The 22,842-nt window shown below is 34.8% G+C and overlaps 1 protein-coding gene across 4 annotated transcripts in view; it reads left to right on the forward strand.

The window, feature by feature from the left end:
* SLCO1C1 (solute carrier organic anion transporter family member 1C1) overlaps nucleotides 1–20,425 on the forward strand; it is a 56,578-nt gene extending 36,153 nt beyond the window's left edge. For 3 of the 4 annotated variants that reach the window (XM_025402337.1, XM_025402340.1, XM_025402338.1), the window contains 6 exons: nucleotides 235–430; nucleotides 4,286–4,451; nucleotides 7,262–7,446; nucleotides 9,967–10,031; nucleotides 17,718–17,938; nucleotides 19,341–20,425. In XM_025402337.1, coding sequence (XP_025258122.1) covers nucleotides 235–430; nucleotides 4,286–4,451; nucleotides 7,262–7,446; nucleotides 9,967–10,031; nucleotides 17,718–17,938; nucleotides 19,341–19,514 — 1,007 coding nt within the window. In that variant the 3' untranslated portion in view covers nucleotides 19,515–20,425. The remainder of the gene's footprint in view (nucleotides 1–234; nucleotides 431–4,285; nucleotides 4,452–7,261; nucleotides 7,447–9,966; nucleotides 10,032–17,717; nucleotides 17,939–19,340) is intronic. The other variant, XM_025402339.1, reaches the window with a different exon arrangement.
* The last annotated feature ends 2,417 nt before the right edge of the window (nucleotides 20,426–22,842 follow it).

Genomic DNA, 22,842 nt, shown 5'->3' on the forward strand with positions numbered 1-22,842 from the left:
AATTTAATACTCTGTGCTAGACATTGTGCTAGACAGAACCTGAGACTGTACAGTTGTACCACCATTAATCTATAACCTAGACACTCATCATACACCCTTTGTATATGTCAGTAGATGATAGTGACTGAATATTTCTATAATTTAAAGTGACAAAATAGTCTTTAGAAAGTTTGTGTTAGTGCACTCAGATCTTTTTTAGAGATTCACAAATGATATATTTTTCTCATTTCTCAGGGCTCATCAACATTCCAGCAGTGGCCCTTGGAATATTCTCTGGGGGGATAGCTATGAAAAAATTCAGAATCAGTGTGTGTGGAGCTGCAAAACTCTACTTGGGATCATCTGTCTTTGGTTACCTCCTATTCCTTTCCCTGTTTGCACTGGGCTGTGAAAATTCTGATGTGGCAGGACTCACTGTCTCCTACCAAGGGTATGTTCCCTCATTAAATAGTTTGAGGATATTGGTTTGTTTAACTAAATCAATTATTGGTGGAGCTGCAAAAAGGAATTTGATTTTTAAACATCACAACTATGGAATAACTGACAATATTTAGAATCTGTTATTGTCACCAGAATTTGTCATCTCCTTTGATTTTAGAGAAACACAAAAATTGCTAAACCCATATTTTAAACTAGAGAACCAACCTGATTAATTTAGAAAAACAACATGATAGTGGAAATACAAACCTTGAATCATGCCTCTGTCTATTCTTAATGAAATGGTGTACATATGGTTTAAACTAATCCAACTTCAATTTTCCCATCTTAAAAACAGAATAACTACCTTTTAAACCTTTGTAAGGTTTAAGCAAGCTGACATACATGAAAGTGAATACTACTTGCCTGACACAAAATAAATGTGCCATTCATGGAAACAATAGTTTTTTTCTCCTTTGGACATCTGAGGAACTGGAGTTACCTCTTTGCAATCCTCCATAGTTGCTGTTGTGCTTGAATCATGTAAAGTTTCAAGAAAGAGTGTCTGTCCTTCAACCCAGTGCTCCCCATAAAAGTTCTCTTTAGCTGAGTGTCTTGCAATTGGCCAGGAGAATATTTAGTGATGCCCTCAGGCCTGTCATCTTGTATGAGGTGGGTGATTACATTGCTTGGTTTCCCGAGTCTCTCTCAATACAAGGTTAGATCTTGTAGGGACTATATTGCCCTTGCCCATTGAGAGTCTTTCCCATCACTCTACTACTTAATGTGATTTTCCAGAGGTAACTTTCTTCATCATGTCACCTATCTATGCATTATTTGTTTTCTAAAAAAATATCAAGCCTCCATCCTGTGCCAGGAAGGCCTCTCCAACTGTATCTGCCTAGCCACCTGAAACTCTGCCTGTGGCTCAAAGGCAAACACTCCTGACACTATATTCTGTTTCCTGCCTATTCTGTGGCTTCTTGCTTACAGCCTGCTGTCCATCTCCCTTCCTACTCTTGCTTCACTGCTTATCTGTCTTGTCTCTATGTTCCAACTTCCATCACCTTTATTAACCTGATTTCACCTGCTGCTAAATGAGCACCTGTTATAGTTTTGGCCATCTACAATGTTCAGGAAAATTGGTTAATGCAAAGTTCATAAGTTATGGCTTCTGGGAGTTATCACAGCCACATTGTTAGACTCAGCTGAGTGTAGTGCTGCCTTAGTGAAAGTCAGTGATGTGGATTAAGAAAGTTAGTTGTAACCATGAAATGGAAGAAGATTCTTCCATTTGGAGACAGCAGAAGCCCAGCGCCATCTTTAACTGTCCCAGAAATCCTCACAGTAGAGGGACAGTTGTTGAGGACTTTATAGTTTGTGATTTCCAAAACACCTTAACTTTCATGATCTCATTTCTATCCTCAGAACACCTTGATGAGGTTAGTTTTGTTATCCTTGTTTAAAGGCAACTGCATGGATCTGGGACTTGACCACAGGCATGACTCAAAGTAGAACGTTCTTTCTACATTATAATTTCTAAGCCAAAAGTAAACACAAAGCAGACAACAAAAGTAAACTTTGAGATTCCCATTAAAAGTATTCCTACATAATCAAAGATTAAATATTTTAAAGAAATAAAAGGTAACATTTTCATTGAGTGAGTACTAGCCTCTTCAAAGCAGTCACCTTGAAAGACTATAACTATTGCAGTAATGCTATTGTTGTTTAAAATATTCTAAGGCTCTTCTTTTGAAATTTCTTTGTATATTTTTGAGAATATTCTTAACAAGGTCAAATATTTAACCTTTAAGGAAAAGCTCTCATCTTTCAAAATAACTATTTTGAAAGAAAATCTCATTTGGATATAAACATTCTGGCATATTTGTCAAAACTCTTCTTATAATTAAAATTCTAAATTACAAATCTACTGTCAGCACATCCTTCAGAAAACATGTATGCCGTTGATTCCTGCTCCTGGTGATAAATTAAACTTACTCTCAATAATATAAAATATTTTTCTTTATAAAATATAAAATGGTTCCCATGGGTTTTTCCATGTTGCATTATTCCAAAAGCTGTCTTGACCTGGATAGTCAACAGGAAAACTGAAGACAAGCCTTAGATATGATAATGGAGGAAATCTCTCTTCTGCAATAACGAAGATAACTCTGATGTGACATAAGAATTTAGAATCAAGAGGGCTTGCAGGGTTCTGTTTCCAGGTTTGTCACTAGCAAGCAGTGTGAATTTGAGCAAGTTTTATACTTTCAGATATTACAAACAGTCTCAGTTAACAATTAAAATTTTATGGAAGGGAGTAGGATTAAATATTCCTATAGCACATCTCGGAAGGCCTAGTTCAGTACCCTTTCACACTATTTGGAGACATCTCAGAGGTCTTTGGTTTGTACTTTTGAGGTGACAGAATTCATCATACCAGCTCTACTAGACGGAGTATTATATTGATTAAGAAATTATGGTTGCCATCATTAATGACAATACTTCTCAGAGGCAGAATCCCAAGTGATTAATTTCTCTCTCCAAAATAAAGTATCTTTTTTTTTAATTGACTAACTTACTAGAAGTTTTGTTTCTTAGCTAGCTGTGTGACAGGAATTATTCTTGGTTCTGGAGATATGGGAGTGAATAAAAAAGTAGTTCCTACCTCTGTTGATTGTATATTTCAGTGTATTTCTTGTTTGTTTAAGCTCCTCAAATATTTTTTTTTTTAAATAATGGTGGGGGGAAGAGGAGGAATAAACAAATAAATAAACACATTTGAAACTAAGGAGCAGAAAGAATGAAGTATGGTGGACCAATGAATGGCATATATGGTGCAGATAGAAATGACTTACCATTGCAAAAGTTCCCTTTGAGAAGAATAGAGGGATATGAATAATAAAAAGGATAACAGCAGAAGGATTAGGCCATTCATGTGACAGAAAAAAAAAGTGAGGGAGAGAGAATACTGGGAGAGATGAAGGGTAAATATAAGAGCAAATGGCAGAGAACAAAAAAAAATGAAGGAGAAAAGAAAGAATGCAATCAAAATTTTGTGTAATAACTCAAAAAAGTCCATTGAAAGGGGACAAATTTTGTCTCATTAATATTTGTAACTATCTCCTATTCTCCCAGAGCTAGCACTTAGTAGGCTTCCAGTAAAATTTTATGAACAAATAAATGTGTAAGTCATTGAACTTACTTGTGAATTTGAGCAAGAAAGGATGCTATCAGCTAAGAAAGAGCACTACACACTGCTCTTTCTTCTCTAAGAAAGAGCACTACACACGGGAGAAAGGTTGAATGAACTGGGAATGCACTTATTGGTAACACATATGCAAGAGGACATGTAACTCCTGTAAACACCAAAAGAGAATTACCTGATAACTGATTGGCTATTTTTGCTTTTACTGGACCATTAGCAACAGCCATTGCACTCACACTTAGACAACAATTCTGAATGAAATTTGCACACACACACACACACACACCACCTGTGATGCATTTAAGTAATGTCATAAATTGCTCTAAAATTTTACTTTTCTACCTTGTTAGCTATTTTTGTACACTTTTGCACAGAAATATATTAGACGATCCTAGGGACAGTAGACTAAAACCTATAAGCTAAGAATTGGACATCATGTGAATTTGTAAACCTCTAAAGATAACTTTCAAAAGAAAGTTTTTTATTAGTAAACTTACATTTCATGACCAGAAGCTGGCATTTCTGATGACCACTGTGTTTCTAAAAGGCAAATTTTGTTGGTAGTATCATTTATATCACCCAAGAACATTGATTTTTTTGAAAATATTCGGGTGCTACCTGCCAAGAGGTAATATTTTATATTGTTATATTTCTTTTCAGAACCAAACCTGTCTCTTATCATGAACGAGCTCTCTTTTCAGATTGCAACTCAAGATGCAAATGTTCAGAGACAAAATGGGAACCCATGTGTGGTGAAAATGGAATCACATATGTTTCAGCTTGTCTTGCTGGTTGTCAAACCTCCAACAGGAGTGGGAAAAATATTGTAAGAAATCACCTCTCAAGTATATGGCGATGGTCCTGTTACAAAATAAACAACAAAACTCTATGGGGGCTCACAGCAGACAACTACTAGTGGGAGGCTTACCCCTCTGCTGCCTGGTCCTTTTATGTAGAAAAATAAAATGTTATAACTATTCCTAGTAGTACTGGAGTTGCTGAAAAAGTTGGAGTGAGTGAGAATTAGAGTCACGAAATAGGGTGGAAGAGCTTTTGTAATTATGTAGTCTATTTCTCTCATTTTGCTTTTAAGAAGTGTTAGCCCTGAATGAGAATGTCTGTCATATGATCATATAAGATACGCTTTCAGGTCCCTGTCTTCTGACCCCAAGACCAGTGGTCCTTGGAGGTTTTTGGGGATGGACAAATAGATGCCAGTATTAGGAGGCTTAGGTCCAGAGATTCTAGACCTTGGGGTCAGGGATCTGATTATGAGGAGATTGATGGTTCTAGGACAACTTTGTTTGGAAAATCAAGCCAATTTGTATAATAATGAAAGGGCAGGTGGGCTGGAATGGAAGGTTTCCATAGGGCAGGAGAGGGAGAAGAGGTAGGAAATATAGGTAGGAATCTGTTTTAGTCAGTCCAGGCTGCTATAACAAATATACCATAGAATGGGTGGCTTCAAACATTTATTTCTCATAGTTCTGGATGATGGGAAGCCCAAGATCAAGGTGCCAGCAGATATGGTGCCTGGCGAGGACCCGCTTTCTGGTTTGTAGATGGCCATCTTCACCTTCTATCCTGACATGGCAGAGAGCAGGCAGGGAGAGACAGGTCTCCTGTCTCTTTCTATAAGGGCACTAAAATCACATTCATGAGGACTCCACCTTCATGAACTAATTACCTCCTAAACGCTGTACTCCAAATACCATCACATTGAAGGTTAGGATTTCAACATACGAACTTTGGACAAATATTCAATCCTTAGCAGACAGCAATTGTGAAGGATATAAAGTACTTAAATCGTTAACAGATTCATTCTTCTAAGCACACCTTTCCATTCTTGTCCCAGACTCTTCCTTATCCTTGCTCTTTGAGACTGCTTCCTATTTGTGACTGATTAAATTTGCCTTTCTTTGACAATCCTAGAGGGCAGAAAATTAGACCATACATATATTTCATGTATTTACAAATCCTACTTCATTTATTTACATATGCCTTTATTTGACAATCCTAGAGGGCAGAAAATTAGACCATACATATATTTCATGTATTTACAAATCCTATTTCATTTATTTACATATGCCTTTATTTGACAATCCTAGAGGGCAGAAAATTAGACCACACATATATTTCATTTATTTACATATTAGATATGAATGCTTAGGCTGTATATCCACAGATATACAGCTATGTTTGTTGATTGACTCTGTTCATTGTATTATTATTTTGACTTATTTAGAGCAGAAAGGATTGGTTTCTAGCAACGATGAATAAGACTACCTACTCATCTGAAATACGTTTTCATGCTTCTCTTTTCTTCCTGTCTTTGCTTTCTTTCTTTGTTATTTTTCTTTCAGCTACTGTTATTTTTGCTCACAGCTGCATGAAGGCTTTTCGTAATGAGAGCTACCATTTATAAAAGACATTATAAGGAAGGGCTAAAGATTGGTGTTCTAAGAACAAAATTACATTCAAATCTCATGGTCCTAAAATAATTTGCATTATTTTCAGTATTTTCTTCATATGAGAACTGAGGCACTGAGATACAAAGGACTTGCTTAACTCATCTACCTAGTGGGCAACCAGAATTAAGATTCAAAGGTTTCAACTTGACATTACAAAAAATCTATATTACTACTATTTTAGAAAAGGAAATTCCAGCTTTATTTATTGTCTAAAAACTCACAAACTCTTTTGTGATTAAAATGATAACATTATATGTACACATTCATAAATAAAATTTACAGAAATAAACTATTGAGTTTACTCAATAATAAACTATTGGGTTATACAAATTGTCTCTCTTCAGTCAAAATTTAGTTTAGTTTTATGCACCAGAATCATTTTTTTCTCATAGCCACTGTAAATTATGTCATATCCTCAAATTGTGCCCATTTACTTAACCAAGTTTTGTCAAATGCCTAAGATGAGAGCCTATTCCATTCCCTGGTTGCATAATAACAAAGCAGCAGTTTCTGCTTTCATAGAGGTTACATTCTGTTGGGAAAGTATATTTTAAAAATAAGTAAATATAGGATATCCTGATAGGCAGCAAGAAGCCCTGTAAAAAAAGATGTAAATTAGAATAAGAAAATGGAGAGATGGGAGTTTTTTGTTTGTTTGTTTTTGTTTTTTTTAATGGGTAGTCATGGAAGTTCTCTATTAAAACCTCTGTAAAGAGAACTAAGGTATGGATGCCAGCTGTGTAATCACCAAGGAGAAGAGCTGCCTGGGCAGAGAAAATAGCAGGGCCAGTAGGCATGGTAAGAGTGGAAACGAGTTGAGCATAAAGGGAGCATTGTAGCAATCTAGGCAAGAAATAATGGTTACTTAGAATTGGAAGTAGTAGTGAAGGAGGTAAGGTATGGTTAGATTAGGCAGGATTTGCTTTGAGATTGTTGTATAGGATTAGTAGTTTGTAGATCAACCATCTGCTATTTAGATAATGAAATGTTGTATCTGTATAGATTTTGCTTTGCTCAATATACTCTAAAACAGAAAAATAAAAGAATATTTCCTCATTGTTTATGTAACGCATGGCTATGGTGCTGTAAAAATTTTTAAAGTGACTATCTTTAATTTTATTTAAATGTTACTGAAATAATTGGACTTTTCCCTATTGTGTTACAGATATTTTACAACTGCACATGTGTGGGAATTGCAGCTTCTAAATCCGGAAATTCCTCAGGCATAGTGGGAAGATGTCAGAAAGACAATGGATGTCCCCAAATGTTTCTGTATTTCCTTGTAATTTCAGTCATCACATCCTATACTTTATCCCTAGGTGGCATACCTGGATACATATTACTTCTGAGGTGAGCACTGATTCTCCCTATTCTAACTTTAATATAAGACACAATCATCTCGAGCAATGATTTAAATTTTTTTCTGTGGAATCGTTATGATTCCTCTTAGTTTTTTTCAAGAAACTTGTCCCATATCCTTGTTTCACTTTTATATGTTATTGCACTTTGGGTATTTATACAAAAATGTGGCTGAATAGAAGTTTTCTTGGTTAAAAATGTTTGCAAACTATTGGTCTAGGAGGCAATGTTAGTGCCTACATCACTAGAATTGCTTAATAAATGTAGTATCCAACTTCTAACGCTGGTGATAATATTAATTAGCATAGGTAACATGCGTTTTAGATTAAATATACTTTCACCGAATCATGGGAAATACAATTTATAAAATATTTTAAGGCTCATCTAATACAATAATATTAGAATTTATTATATATATCTATATATTGCTTTATCTGTATATTTTTGCCATGACTAGAATTATCTGTGGGGGATTTCATGGCTTTTGGGTAAATTGAGGCTCCTAATCCATGATGTTAATGACTGTATTATTACATTTTCACACTGATATAAAGAAATACCTGAGATGGGGTAATTTATAAAGGAAAGAGGTTTAATTGTCTCACAGTTCCGCATGGCTGGAGAGGCCTTAGGAAACTTACAATAGTCAGGGGAGGGGAAACAAGTCCTTCCTCACAAGGCACAGGAGAGAGAAGTACAGAGTGAAGAGGGAAGAACCTCTTACAACACCATCAGATCTTGTGAGAACTCACTATCACAAGAACATCATGGAGGAGCCACACCCATGAGCCAATCACCTCCAAAGAGGTCCCTCTCCCAACATGCGGGGATTAAAATTTGGATTGCAATTCAAGATGAGATTTGGGTGGGAACACAAAGCCAGACCATATCAATGACTTCAACCATTTTTGCTTATAAAACCCTAAAAAAATTTGTAACAGTATGTAGCTTCTTGCATATTTATAATTTGACACATAAAATCTTTATCATAAGTTTAAATAGTAAGTAAATTGATTTCTGGTATATTATAAATATTTCTATTTTAAAAATAACGGTTTTAAATGTAAGTCACTTTCTAATGTAATTAATGGGATCTAAAACATAGTGATTTGTTAACCAACATCACCTGAGTGAGAATTGTATAACTACTTTAATAGTGACAAGCACTACATATTTCCTTGTTCCTGTATTTATATTTCCATTCAAATTCCCTATAATGTTTTTCTTATATTAAAGCAGAATTTGTGCTCGAATTTTTTTTTTACTGATTATGCTATCATACATCTGTAAAAATTATATGAATCCAAATTGTAAATAGTTTTGAAAACAGGAGCCTCAGTTATAATATTTTCAACCTAATTGAGCTAGCTTTAGCTTTGCAAATGTTTCTATATATTTATGAGATGGACTGGGTGATTTTCAAATTAATTCATATATTTAAGGATGAATACTAATTTTTTTCCTAAAGTAAGACTAAGCAAAGTATTGTGTACATTTTTTTATTTCCCACAGTTTTTATCATGGAAATTGTTTAGAAATGACAAACAGAAAATAGAACTTATTAACCACAAATCTGCTATTCTCAAAACAGCTTTCATCAAATCATGGGAAATACAGCATGGAGAACATGAGATAGTTACATTTACAAATGGCAGCCTGAGTTTGACAAAATGGCAAAACATTGTCCTAGACTTTCCAGAACATTGTGGCTACTTCTTCAACATCTTCTTATATTGTGCCAAGTGTAGAATCAGGTTACTTACCACAGAAAGCATCTTTCTAACCACTAGTCCGTCATATTAACTATTGTGAATTTTGATGTCAGAAGAAAAGGCGTGTCTTTTTTTTTTTTTGCCTCTTTTAAACAGAAATTAAAAGATATAATATGTAAGAAGTAGTTAATACCATGGTTAACACTCAGCAGTTATTTTATATATCACCATGACTATTACTATTAAATTTCATAGGCCAATCAGTTTAAGCTTTACAGTCAGATTAATGACACTTATTATTTAGGTGTTTTGCACTTTTCTGATTTTTTAAAATTCCCTCTATTTAGCAACAACTTTTTAGCATGCCACAGTGATTATATCAACTCTGATCAATTTGGCCCTGTGCTTTTAGACAAAAAACCATAAAAATTGTAGGCTATTAATTATTTATTGTTGCTTCAAATTCTAACAATTTCTTAGAAATTTGAGTTTTATTCTGAATCTTTGCTATTTTGGTGATTAAACTTAAATTTTGACTTTATCAGCACCATATGAATATGGCATGTATGGGTGATTTAGTTTCTAGAAATATTAATTATAAACTTCTTATATCATTGCGTGAAATGGAATATGGCTTTTACATATTTTGCCCTCCCTATGTTAGCACAACAATGGGTTCAACATAAATGGCACTTGAATTCTAACATGATTTCATGCATGTTAGGCAGATTATCATTCAAATTTCTATTTGCTTTAATGGATTATATATTTCTTGTAATGGTGCTTTTGTTGATTTTAGGTGTATTAAGCCACAGCTTAAGTCTTTTGCCTTGGGTATCTACACATTATCAATAAGAGTTCTTGGTAAGTTAACCTATGCTTTAATTTATGGTAGCCACCGTAAGTGTATTTTGAAGACTTTTCTAAATATTTTTACAGAATTGCCATGCATAAATATATGTTGTAGGTAGCAAAGTTCATAGTCCTTTTTATTTCTTTCTTCATTTATTTATTCCCTTCCTCCTTTTCTTGACTCCTTTCTTCTTTTGTTACAGAAATGTATTGCCTATTTTGTGCTCCAGATATAACAGAGATTTTGTGAGATTAATAATAATTAATCACAATTTTTGTTTAACAATCTTACCTTTTCTAGCACTTGTGTGTTCTCAGAAAACCCATGGCTTTTACAAGACAGCTCTCAGAAATTAATGAGTAAGAAAGGCTGAAGCCTTAATATAATTTTTTCAATTCTTAAAATGGAAATAATTATTTTGAGTTACTCTCAATGCTTATCCCTTATGTCATTAGGGAGAAAGATAAGGTATTATTTAAACCAAGCAAATAAATTTGAGTAGGTCATACTTTAAATTGCAATTGAAATGTTTTTTGTGACTACCAAATTTTTAAATATATATTGGTTAAAACCCATAGGAAACAGTGAATGAGACAAAGTTTGTATCCTCAAAGAGTTTTATCCTTAAACAGTTTTATTGTTAAAGAGTTTTATCCTTAAACAGTGAATGAGACAAATAAGGTTTTTATCCTTAAAGTTTTATCCTTAAAGAGTTTATATATTAAAGAATAAAATAAAATAATTTTGAATATTTCACTGCCATTTGTCAGAAAGGAACAACCCAGAAACAAGAACAAACTCAAAGCTTTACAAATCTGAAATTAAATTTGGTTTACATAGATATTGCTGTAAAATGGTTGCATAGCAAGATAATAGAATCCTGACAACATTGAAAAAGAAACAAAAATAGGGTTATGTGGCATCATGACTAGCCCTAATTCTACAATATGAAAATAGGTATTAGCTAGAAAAGTGTCATATATTGAGCCTGTAGTATATGCCTGGCAAGAATTGGTCCCCATATCTACCTGTCTTTGGGAATACAGATGGAGCCTACAGAGCAAAAATTGTTCCAACATAAACAAATGGTTTACAAAATTGATTTGACAAAAATAATATTTGAAATTGGCAAAAGTATCATAAGCAAAGTCAAATGGCAAATGACGAACTTGCAATTTATGTAACAGACAATTGCCTAATATTCCTATTATAAAGAAAACTCCTAAGTTTTGAGAAGAAAACAAGCAACAAAGTAGGAAAACGAGCCAAAGATGTGAATTTTTCATGGAAAAATAAATGTAATTGCCATTTAATATATAGAAAGATGCTCAAATCCACTCATAAAAAGAGCCAAGTTAGAACCACCTTTCTTATCAGGTTGACAAATTGCCAAATTTTGTTTGCAATGTATGGAAAAATAGATTATGCCTACACATTGCTGTTGGGAAAATGATGTTCTTTATTGGGCAATAACAGGTAAAATTACATATATATATATATATATATTTACCTTTTAACCTAATATCTTTACTTCTAAGAATTATACCAAAAATTTGCTAGCAAAAATTATAAAATAAATTTAATCATTATGAATAGGTGCAATAATTGTGACTTTTTATAATAACAAAAAACTGGAAGTGACCTAAATGTCCATCGGTAGGAGATTGGTTGAATAAACTGTAGTACACACACATAACAGAGCTGTAAGGATGAATGGGGAAAATCTATCTAATGTTACCAACCGATCTCTACTATATCGTATTAAGTAAAAAGAAGCAAAATGGAGAACAATTTTTATTGTATGATGTTTTTGGTGTTATGTGTGGAACCGTGTAAACATTATATGCATGTGCAAAGGCATTTTGCTCTTTTTTATTAAAAAAAATGAAAGCATAAACTAAAAACAAATTTTAAAAAATGGTTATACCTGTAGGAGAAGAAAGGGAAGAGGGATAAAGTTCAGGATGGAAGTAAGACTTTGTAAATGTAACTTTTTATGTAATTGTTTAATCAAAATTATACAAAGTTTTAATATAACGGAAAATAAAATTTAAAATAACCAAATATTAAACTGAAACTATTTAACGTAAGCATATGTTGGTTAAATAAGCATACATGAAAAACTTTAAATGCCTTAAAAGATAAAAGTTTTTACCAAATCCTCATAGATTAACTGGATTTGTAGTTATTATTAGTACTAATATCAATATTTTTATGTTGAAACTATTATATTTTTAAGATAAAGCAATTGAAATATGTTAAGATTACTTGGAATCAATATTTTTAGTAAAACAGAAAAGTGATACAAGAATAAAATTAAAAAATTTAAAGGCCGGGTGTGGTGGCTAACGCCTGTAATCCCAGCACTTTGGGAGGCTGAGGCAGGCAGATCAACTGAGGTCGAGAGTTCGGATCAGCCTGGCCAACATGGTGAAACCCCATCTCTACTAAAAATACAAAAATTAGCTGGGCGTGGTGGCGCGTGCCTGCAATCCCAGCTACTAGGGAGGCTGAGGCAGGAGAATCGCTTGAACCCAGGAGGCAGAAGTTGCAGTGAGCCAAGATCATGCCACTGCACTCCAGCCTGGGTGACAGAGCAAGACTCCATCTAAAAAAAAAAAAAAAAATTAAATAAATCTCATTCTTAAATTTGAACTCACATATTTTTATTTTAAAATAATGTGTATTTTATAGCTCCATCTCCTGAAAACTTTGGAAACTTTGAAACCCAGAAGAAATGAACACCACAACACTTAAATCTGTGATATCTAAATATAATCTCACAGTAAAAGATATGGCACCTTGGAGAAATGACTGGTTCAAGGCCTAGGGTAGAAAATGCATAAGATGGTTATGGGACATCTTTTTATACTAGAAAATGAATGCGCTATCACAGCCTAAGAAGGATATATCACAAGGGAACAGAACCAATTTGAGGAGATTGGCCTCAAGGTGAGATAAATTGAAACTCAAAATAGTTGTAGCAGTAGTAACAATAATGGCTGCAGTTTATTGAAATACATAGAATATATTAAAACACATGAGTTTATAATGATATTTTTAAAATTTGGAGAATATCAGGACATCAAGTCATTATTCTGAAAATTGATAAATAAAGGAGAAAAAAATGATTTATCCTGCCTTTCTTCTATTAACTGTATGTCAAAGTATCCAAATTAGTCAATTAAGGAAAATACCTTTTTAGAGAAAAACCCAAAAATACTTTCTGAAGAAGTATAGATTAAAAAAAAAAAAATCCTGTCTTGTGGCCTTAAAAATAGTTAAAAGCTTTAGATGAAAGTTGATGAACAACTTCATAATGGAGGGATCAGACTGGCCTAGTCTGAACTTCATGCCCATCTTAGCATTACTAAGAGTGGCAACTAAGTTGCATGTGCCTTCTAACTGGGACAGAATAAAAAAATACACAGTACGTTTGCCTGAAGTAAATTGAACCTGAATCTAACAAGACTTAACTACCAGATTCTAGGAAAGATGGGTGATAGGGGAATAAATTAAATAATGTTATAAAGAAGCAATGAAATCCAGACTGTGGCATATCCTATAGGACTTGGTGGTGTCTTTTCTTCAAAAACCATTAGTAAGAAAAAAAAAGTGAAGAGTGTATATTGCTATAAAGAGTCATCAACTAAATGTAATGTATTTATTTGGTTTGGATCCTTATAAAAACAAATGAATTAAAAAAATCCTTGGAGACAATCCAAAAACTTGAATATGTACTACATTTTATATAAAACTATGAAAGTATTACAAAACGTGTTAGGTGTGAGAATGACATAGCAGTCACATTTTTAAAAAATGTCATCAGTAGAGATGCATGCTGAAATATACATAATTGAAATGACATGGTGTCTCAGATAGCCTTTAAAATATTAAAACAAGAGTTCAGGCTGGACACAGTTGTTCATGCCTACAATCCCAGCACTTTGGGAGGCTGAAGCGGGTGGATCTCTTGAAGCCAGGAGTTCGAGACCAGCCTGGTTTCAACATAGCTAAACCCTAATCTCTACTAAAAATACAAAAATTAGCCTGGCATGGTGGCGCACGCTTGTGGTCCGAGATACTCAGGGAGTCTGAGTCACAAGAATTGCTTGAACCCAAGAGGCAGAGGTTGCAGTGAGCTGAGATTGTGCCACTGTACTCCAGCTTGGGTGACAGAGGCAGACTCTGTCTCAAAAAAAAAAAAAAAAAAAAAGACTTCAGAGTGGAGAGAGAGAGGAAACAGCAATGGCAAAACATTAATAATTGTCAAAGCTATGATGGTACATGAGGATTAATTATATCATTCTCTCTGCTTTTGTGAATCTTTGAAAATGTTCTATTACAATAATCTTAAACCATGTATAGAAAACGGCGAACATTTGAATCTTTTGGCTTGTCTTCACATCATTAAAGGTAATGTAAAATTGGTTATCACCAGAAGTTTTTAAGTGGTAAATCATCTATTTGGTTGGTTTTTGAGGCACCAAATAATCCAAACTGAATGCTAGATAAATTTTCTGCTCTTCTTGTTCATGGGGTTTCATGCAAAATAGATTAAATTAGATATTCCTACAATCATTTGTTATTTAAAATGGAAACATATACAAAGATAGCAAGAACTTTGTTTGTATACAGCAAAGATAGCAATGAACTCCCATTTATCCATTACCCAATTTCAACAGTTATCAACACACAGCTCATCTTAGGACATCTGTGTGCCTAAGTACTTACCCCAACTAGCTTATTTTGAAGTAAGTCTCAGACTACTGCATTTCTTCTATAACATGTTTGGTGTGCTCTTCTAATCAAAACCATAATGACTTGTTTTAATCTGGTGATTCTTGCATCTTAAAAAATAACTTCTTAATATTAGCAAATACCCAATTACTGCTCAAATTCTTTAAAGTATCTGATGTTTCTTTATACATGCACGTTTCAATCAAGAACCAAACAAGGTCCACAATTGCATTTAGGTGATATATTGCTAGAATCTTTTTTAATCCATAGGTTTCACTTCCCTCTTTCTTTCTCTCCCATTTGTTGTGAAAATTTCAAATCTACAAAACAAAAATTTAAATGACAATGAATAATTGTAAAACTCTTACTGGGATTTATCAACTGTGTCCAAAAACCAGAAATCTCTCTCCTCTGTTTCTCTGAGCATACAAATATTTTGCTGAATCATTTGAAAATAAGTAGTGAACATGCTGACACTTCAGTCCTAAAGTCCTCGACTTGTATTCTTCTACAAGAGCACGTCTGTCGTCCTGTATAACCACAATACCATTATCACACTTCAGAAATTCAACATTGATATGCTACTCTGTCTAATATAATTCCTCATTCAAATTTCTTTCATTATAACAATAGTGTCTTCTATAGTGTTTTATTATCTCTTTTGATCCAAAATCAAAGACCACATATTGTGTTTAGTTACCTTTTTTATCTCCAAAAATTCCTCATTCTTATTTTTTTGTTCTTTTGCAACATTTACATTTTTTTTTCAAGAGGCAAAGCCAGTTGTTTTGTAAAATATCCCACCTATTGGATGTGTTTGCTTTTGAGCATGTCCAGGTAAAATATTGTTGGTGGCAATACTACACAGATGATTTGCATGATGCTTAGTAAATCACATCAGGAAGCACATCAGTTCAGTTTATGCCATCACTGGGATTTTAATTTTGGTCCCTTGGTGAAGGTGGTGTCCACCAGTTTTCTCCATTGTAACAATCCTTCTGCAGTTAATAAGTTATCTATAATTTGACACTTCGAGATTATGTCACCATTCTGTTTCCCAAAAATCTTTCACTCAAAACTTTGGCAGCCACCCATGAGTCTGGATTGAATCAATTTTTACATGAGTATTTGCAAAGTTTAGGTAAACCTTTACATAAATATGTGTGTGTGTGTTTGTGTATATATATATTCTTTTTTTTTTTTTTGAGATGGGGTCTTGCTCAGTTGCCCAGGCTGGAGCACAGTGGTGCGCTCTCTGCTCACTGCAAGCTCTGCCTCCCAGGTTCACACCATTCTCCTGCCTCAGCCTCCTGAGTAGCTGGGAGTACACCCACCCGCCACCACACCCGGCTAATTTTTTTTTGTATTTTTAGTAGAGATGGGGTTTCACCATGTTAGCCAGGATGGTCTCTATCCTGACCTCGTGATCCACCCTCCCAAAGTGGCCTCCCAAAGTGCTGGGATTATAGGCATGAGCTACTGCGCCTGGCCAGAAAATATTTTTAAATATTTTCATTTGTTTTCAAATAACAAATGGATAATCTCTGGAATTTAGAAGTGTCATAAATATTATTAGATGATTTAAAAAATTTAGTGAGATTATTTTATTCAATATAAACCTACAAAGCAATTTTATAACCGAAGAAAACATATAAAAAGGTTAAAACTCAAATGCCAGAAACAAGCAGGCTGTTGATGGAAATGAGTGATGTAGGCAGAGAGAAAGCTGTATGGACTCGCGGTGGACTCCAAGTGTAGGCAGCGGGTGAGGAGTGAGGCATGGAGGCAGCTCCTGCTCAACTCCAGCCAACTATGACCATGAACTGCCAGACAATATAGTTCTTAAGAGAACTAAATAACAGATGTTAATGAACCACCAATTTAGAACACATAAAATATACCCTGAGCTATGAACAACTACTTAAGATACTTTCATTAATATTTGTACACTAGAGATACCTTTTCTCTTAAGGAGGGATTAAATTCTGAACATTTTCTGAGGGTTTATAGCTTGAAAAAGAAGGACAGGTTTCCTACCACGGTGAGCTTATAGTCTAGCAGAGAAGGCAATTCGACAAGCTATTACAGGAGTATTAAAAGTTTTATGAGATGTAAAACAAGTTTAGTTCATCAAAATAACCTACCATGAAGGAAAACGTTCAAACTGAGATTTTAAAAGTGAGTGTGTATTAAGAAGGTAAAGAAGAGAAAAGTATTGCTTGGGATAAAGGAAACTACACAAGGCATTGAGACAAGAAGAGAGAACATTTTAGTCACTGAAAGAAATCCAAGAAAATTGCATTCTGAAATATAAGACAACAATCTTGCCCAAAGCGAGGCCACAAAAGTAGAATAACCCAGTGTTCAGTTAACTACTCTTCTTTTGGAAGCGATGTCTTGGGAAGTCACCTACTTAATTCAGTGATGCAATCTCTGTATGATGGTTAGATTCGAGAAGGTTAATGAAGGAAGCCAAGAAATCATGAATTGGCTGTTGCTTTATGTTAGGGTAGAAGGAGTGGCAGTGGGAATGGAAAGAAGAGAAACTGTTTAAGATATACCTAGTAGGTAGAATTGGTATGTTTGAGGGATAAATTAAATATAGTGATAGCCAGACAGAGGAGAGAAAGAAGGCTCAATGATGACTCCCAAGTCTGCTTTAATGACTGGGCTTCCACTGATAAAGGGACAGGTCTGTAGGGGAAGAAGTTGAGCTCATGTTGAGTTTGAAGTACCTGAGTGACATGCTTCTGGAGAAAAATAAATGGCAGTTACTGCATGATTCTGGAGCTTATGAGAAAAGACTGGATTAGAGAGAGGTTTTGGAGATTTCAGCATGTAATTGATGGCCTTTCATCTCCAAAACAGTAATTAAATTAAAGTAAGTGGTTTCAGATAATCATTCATAGACAAAAAGATGTGCATATGTTTTTTAACAGCAGTTGTTTTCCTCACAGCAGGAATCCCAGCTCCAGTATATTTTGGAGTTTTGATTGATACTTCATGCCTCAAATGGGGATTTAAAAGATGTGGAAGTAGAGGATCATGCAGATTATATGATTCAAATGTCTTCAGGTACCAAATCAAAAGCATTCCCGCATCTCACTGCTACAGCATCCCAGATTTACACAATGCCACTGACACTAACAAGTTTTCATGTCATTTCACTGCTTGTAAGGTAAAGAATAGTCTAATCAAAAAGTGTGATCTGTAATCATAGAATAATTATATTATTATTTGATTAGATCTTTGATTTTTGTCCCTATTCATTACCTTGACTCCCATTTTAAATGAGTAATCATTTTTAAAATATGACAAAAATGTCCAGAATAGAGTAGAATTTTGAAAGTTTATGCACACAAATGGGCAAGTATTTCCCTGAAATTCAGAGGCATTTAAATTTAGGTCACATTTTGGGTTTGATTTTATTCTTTTTCAAACTGAGCCAAACTGTACCACTTACGTCAGATATAATCCCCCTGGGCAAGAGTTGGATTTGGCTCTAAATCTGTCCGGCTTTTATTGCCAAACTGATGTTCAATTATTCTCGTACTTGAAATGCACAAAAGTAAAAGGTTTTCTCTGTGTGGGTGAGTGTATATGGGGGTTGGGTGGCATGGCTTTTTCACTATGGTGTCATTCAGTTCAGCTCATCAAACATTTAGTCCCTTATTGCTTAAAGCAATGCTTCAATGGCTTAAAAGCAAGGAAGATTGTTTAAAAGACTTACAAGCTGAGCATTTTCTAGAGAAATAAACCTGGTACTGAACCATCTTAGTTGGATGTGAATTGGGTACACCATTTCAAATAAATCTGTTTGAGTTAATAGGTTTTGATGCTATGCGTGAAATTTATTTTGGTTTTTGAAAGGGACCCAATCTGTGAGTATAGTTTAGGATTTCCTCACATTTTTGCTAAGGCTGTATTAACTGTAATGTAGAGACAATGCAACTCAATCAGAGATTGAGAGTATGTTTTCAAGGTAACCAGAATGAGACATGCAACCTGCCCTTCCATATCTTAGCATCTTCTGACAAAGCATAGAACTATAGGTTTCTCATGAAATAAACTGATTTAAATAACTGGTTTATTCTGAAATCACTCTGCTTTACTCAGAGCTCCAGTTCCCCTTAGCATTGCTTCATGCAAGTTTTCCAAAGAAATGAAGTTGGGAAAGGTCTGAGGATAGGGTAGCCACATAATTTATCATTCAAAACTGGGTACTTTTGAATGTGAAAAGGAGCACTATGAAAATTACACTGGGCCAACACCAGCATAAACCGGGGCTGTTCTAGGCAAACAGGGATATGGTTACCTGGTCTAAGGAAATAATTTACAGAAAGGATAAAACTGATTATGTAATTAGTAGTAACTGAAAATGATGGTGCTACTAAGACATTGCTTTATTTTATAAACTGCCTTCAACGGTCTGTCAGTATTCATAAAATCGTCTTTTATATAAACCACCAAATCTGCATTCTTAAAGAAAAGCATCAGAATGATATTATTACCTACCTTTTAAATTTTCTCTGAAGTTGGGTAGTTGCAATAATTCTAACAGAGATTCTCTCTTCTTCTAGACATATATATCTGGGACTAACTGTGATACTGGGCACAGTGTCAATTTTCCTAAGCATTGCAGTACTTTTCATTTTAAAGAAAAATTATGTTTCAAAACACAGAAGTTTTATAACGAAGAGAGAAAGAACAATGGTGTCTACAAGATTCCAAAAGGAAAATTGCACTACAAGTGATCATCTGCTACAACCCAAATACTGGCCAGGCAAGGAAACTCAACTTTAGAAACATGATAACTGGAAGTCATGTGTTCTAATTGGTGGACATTTTGCAAACAAATAAATTGTAATCAAAAGAGCTCTAAATTTGTAATTTCTTTCTCCTTTCAAAAAATGTCTACTTTGTTTTTGGCCCTAGGCATTAGATAATATAACTGATAACAAATATACTGAAACATATAATGGAAGATGCAGATGATAAAACTAATTTTGAACTTTTTAATTTATATGAATTTTTTATATCATTTACTTATTTCACTTTATTTTGCCTTGTGCTTATTGATATATATTAGCTGTACTTCTAGAAGAACAATTGTCTCTATTGTCACACATGGTTATATTCAAAGTAATTTCTGAACTGTGTCATGTGTCTAGAGTACGAAAATACTGCTAAAAATTAACTCATACTTTGGGCTCCTTCAAGTATTACTTCTATAGTATTTTCTCCCATAGCTGTCTTCATCTGTGTATTTTAATAATGAACTTAGGATGGAGCAGAACATGGAGAGGAAGATTTCATTTTAAGCATCTCCTTTTCTTTGAAATACAGTAATTTATATAGAAATGTATAGCAGCAAATTATATTGGGGATTAGAATTTGGAATTAATAGCTCTCCTACTATTCATTTACATGTGCTTTTTGTGTGGCGCTATAAGTGACTACGGTTGTAAAGTAATAAAATTGATGTTAACATGCCTTATTGTTCTTTTATGAATTCAGTGAATTTAAAACTATTGTAAAATATAATGCTGCCCCTAATTTAATATATGTAAGCAACTTCCTACTTATATACATGACGTGTTCCTAAAACATGTTTGAAAGGTGAATTTCTGAACGTCTACAATAAATGTAGGTGTTACAACAGGAATAGAGAGTGATGAATGAGTGATAGGAAGTCTGAGTGTGGTACCTTTTGGTGCTCCACCTGCCCGCATCACAGGGCCGAGGGACTCCTGCGCAGGGAGTTGCCACGGGGACAGCTTGCCAGATAGCCCAGTTTCTCTGCAACTGAAAAAGTCAAGCCAAGAGTTTTTTTTTCTTTTTTTTTTTTTTTCAGACAGAGTCTCGCTCTGTCGCTCAGGCTGGAGTGCAGTGGCGCGATCTCGGCTCACTGCAAGCTCCGCCTCCCGGGTTCCCGCCATTCTCCTGCCTTGGCCTCCAGAGTAGCTGGCACTACAGGCGCCCGCCACCAAGCCCGGTTAATTTTTTTGTATTTTTAGTAGAGATGGGGTTTCACCGTATTAGCCATGATGGTCTCGACTTTCTGACCTCGTGATCCGCCCACGTCGGCCTCCCAAAGTGCTGAGATTACAGGCGTGAGCCGCCGCGCCCGGCCAAGAGTTTCTTCTTTCCTGACTTCCTGGTGCTCTTCTGATGGGGGCTGGTAGGTTCAGCAGTCAAAAATCTTTAATCTTTAGCTCTATTATGTACTATATGTTTCCTCCTCCACCATAGCTGTAAAGAAAGGCTTAATCCTTCCAAGAAAAGCAGACTTAAGACAGAGACCACCCTGGTGAGGTATCCTGTTCAGCTACTACTGGCTCACCATCCAATTCTGTCCGCATTCTGTTAGTCCGGTACAATCCGGAGAAGACTAGATGAAAGGAAAAGTTGGGTTAGAAAAGATAACCTGAAGGACACTGCAGCCTAAGTGAGGCCACAGAGTCCTTCAAATGCACAGGAGGACCCTTGCTTAGGAGATTTTCAAGGTTACAATGGGAACCCATAATTCTGCTATGTACCAGCCACGCCAAAAATTGTGTTACTTAATCTGTATAGCACTCTTAGTATCTGAATCCCCGTTTTGCAATGAAACAGGCTGAGAGAGGTTAGATACATTGCTTAACCTTGGAGGGGCACAGAGAGGATTAAAACCAGGTTGAATCTGAAGTTATCTTTCCACCATACCAACATGACCCTATAATGTTACACTAAACTGCTACTGTCATTTGTAATGTCTCTGCATTATTTTATTTCACTGAATCAGTTTGCTCCTATAGTTGTCTTCATTGCGTATTTCAGTACCATGCAGGTCATCAACAACTACTATAAACCACACAAATAATTTCTTTAGCATATTGTTTTCTCCAAATGTTGTTGATTTATATTTTGAAATACTGTAGTGCTAACAAAGAAGCCCAAAACATTTAAGTCTGATGATCAAAGATAATCCTTTAGAATTATGGAAACTTGGAATTGCAACACAATTTTAGTAGCCTTTAGAACAATCAGCACGAGTCAACAGAACACTCCAACCAGAGCAGTCGGTTTGAGGCATTTCTTGAAGCCTAAATTCAACAAGAAGGCCCAGCTCAAAAATATGGGGGCCTCATTCACGTTGCCCCATTATGTTGCCTTCCAATTCCTGCGCTCTACCGATGCACGTGCTTCAGTCTCCCCAGTAGCTAGGACTAGGACTACAGGTGCAAGCCACTGCTCCTTCAGGTGAAGTGATCATACAGTACAACCAAAATCATTTGCATTCTTTTAATTTTATATCAATCTTGCAAATACTAATGGGAAAAAAGGAGATGGAAAATTTGGAATTGGAGAAAGAAGGAAATGTTCTCTAAATGTATATTAACTTTGTCAATTTATTTGAATTGGTGATGTTCAATTGTTTTGTATTTTGCTATTTTTGAAAATAAAGACTTTTAAATTTTTATTTACACTTTCGTTTCCAGCAGGCCTACTTCAGACCTGCTGCTCCCCTGCTAGCTTATGAGCAAGAATCCTTTTTGTCATCCCTGTATGAATCTTACCCATATAAATATTTACTGAATGGGTGAGTGAGTACACTTGCCAAGAGTTTTCTTTGTAGAGATATAATTAAACTTCAAAGTCTTAATCCTGCCTCCTACATCCTCGTTATTTTTCAAGGCTTTTTGTCACAATACCTTGAAAACTAACTTCTTTGCAAGTAAATTTCCAAACAGAATAGTTTCCAATTTATTCTTGAATAACTTGAAAAATAAAAAACAACACAAAGGATGAATAAACAATGATATTTTTATGAAAGAACTGAAGGTCAGTTTAAAGGAAGCATATTTTTATGCACAACCATTAATTTTACAGTGGAATTACACATATTAAACTCAGCTGTATAACAAATGAGGGTATCATTTAGCAGGAAATTGAATTTACTAAGAGGAATGCTCATATTTTAGATAAGTAAACTCATTTGGCAGAGGTAAGCAGACTTGTTATGCCTCAGAAAGCACGATTAGTTTGTTTCTTTTTTTTCAACAAACCAAGCTCCATTTCAGAAGTCAAGGAAATTCCCTC

Source organism: Theropithecus gelada, chromosome 11, assembly GCF_003255815.1.
Source record: "Theropithecus gelada isolate Dixy chromosome 11, Tgel_1.0, whole genome shotgun sequence".
In the NCBI taxonomy this organism is placed as follows: Eukaryota; Metazoa; Chordata; class Mammalia; order Primates; family Cercopithecidae; genus Theropithecus; species Theropithecus gelada.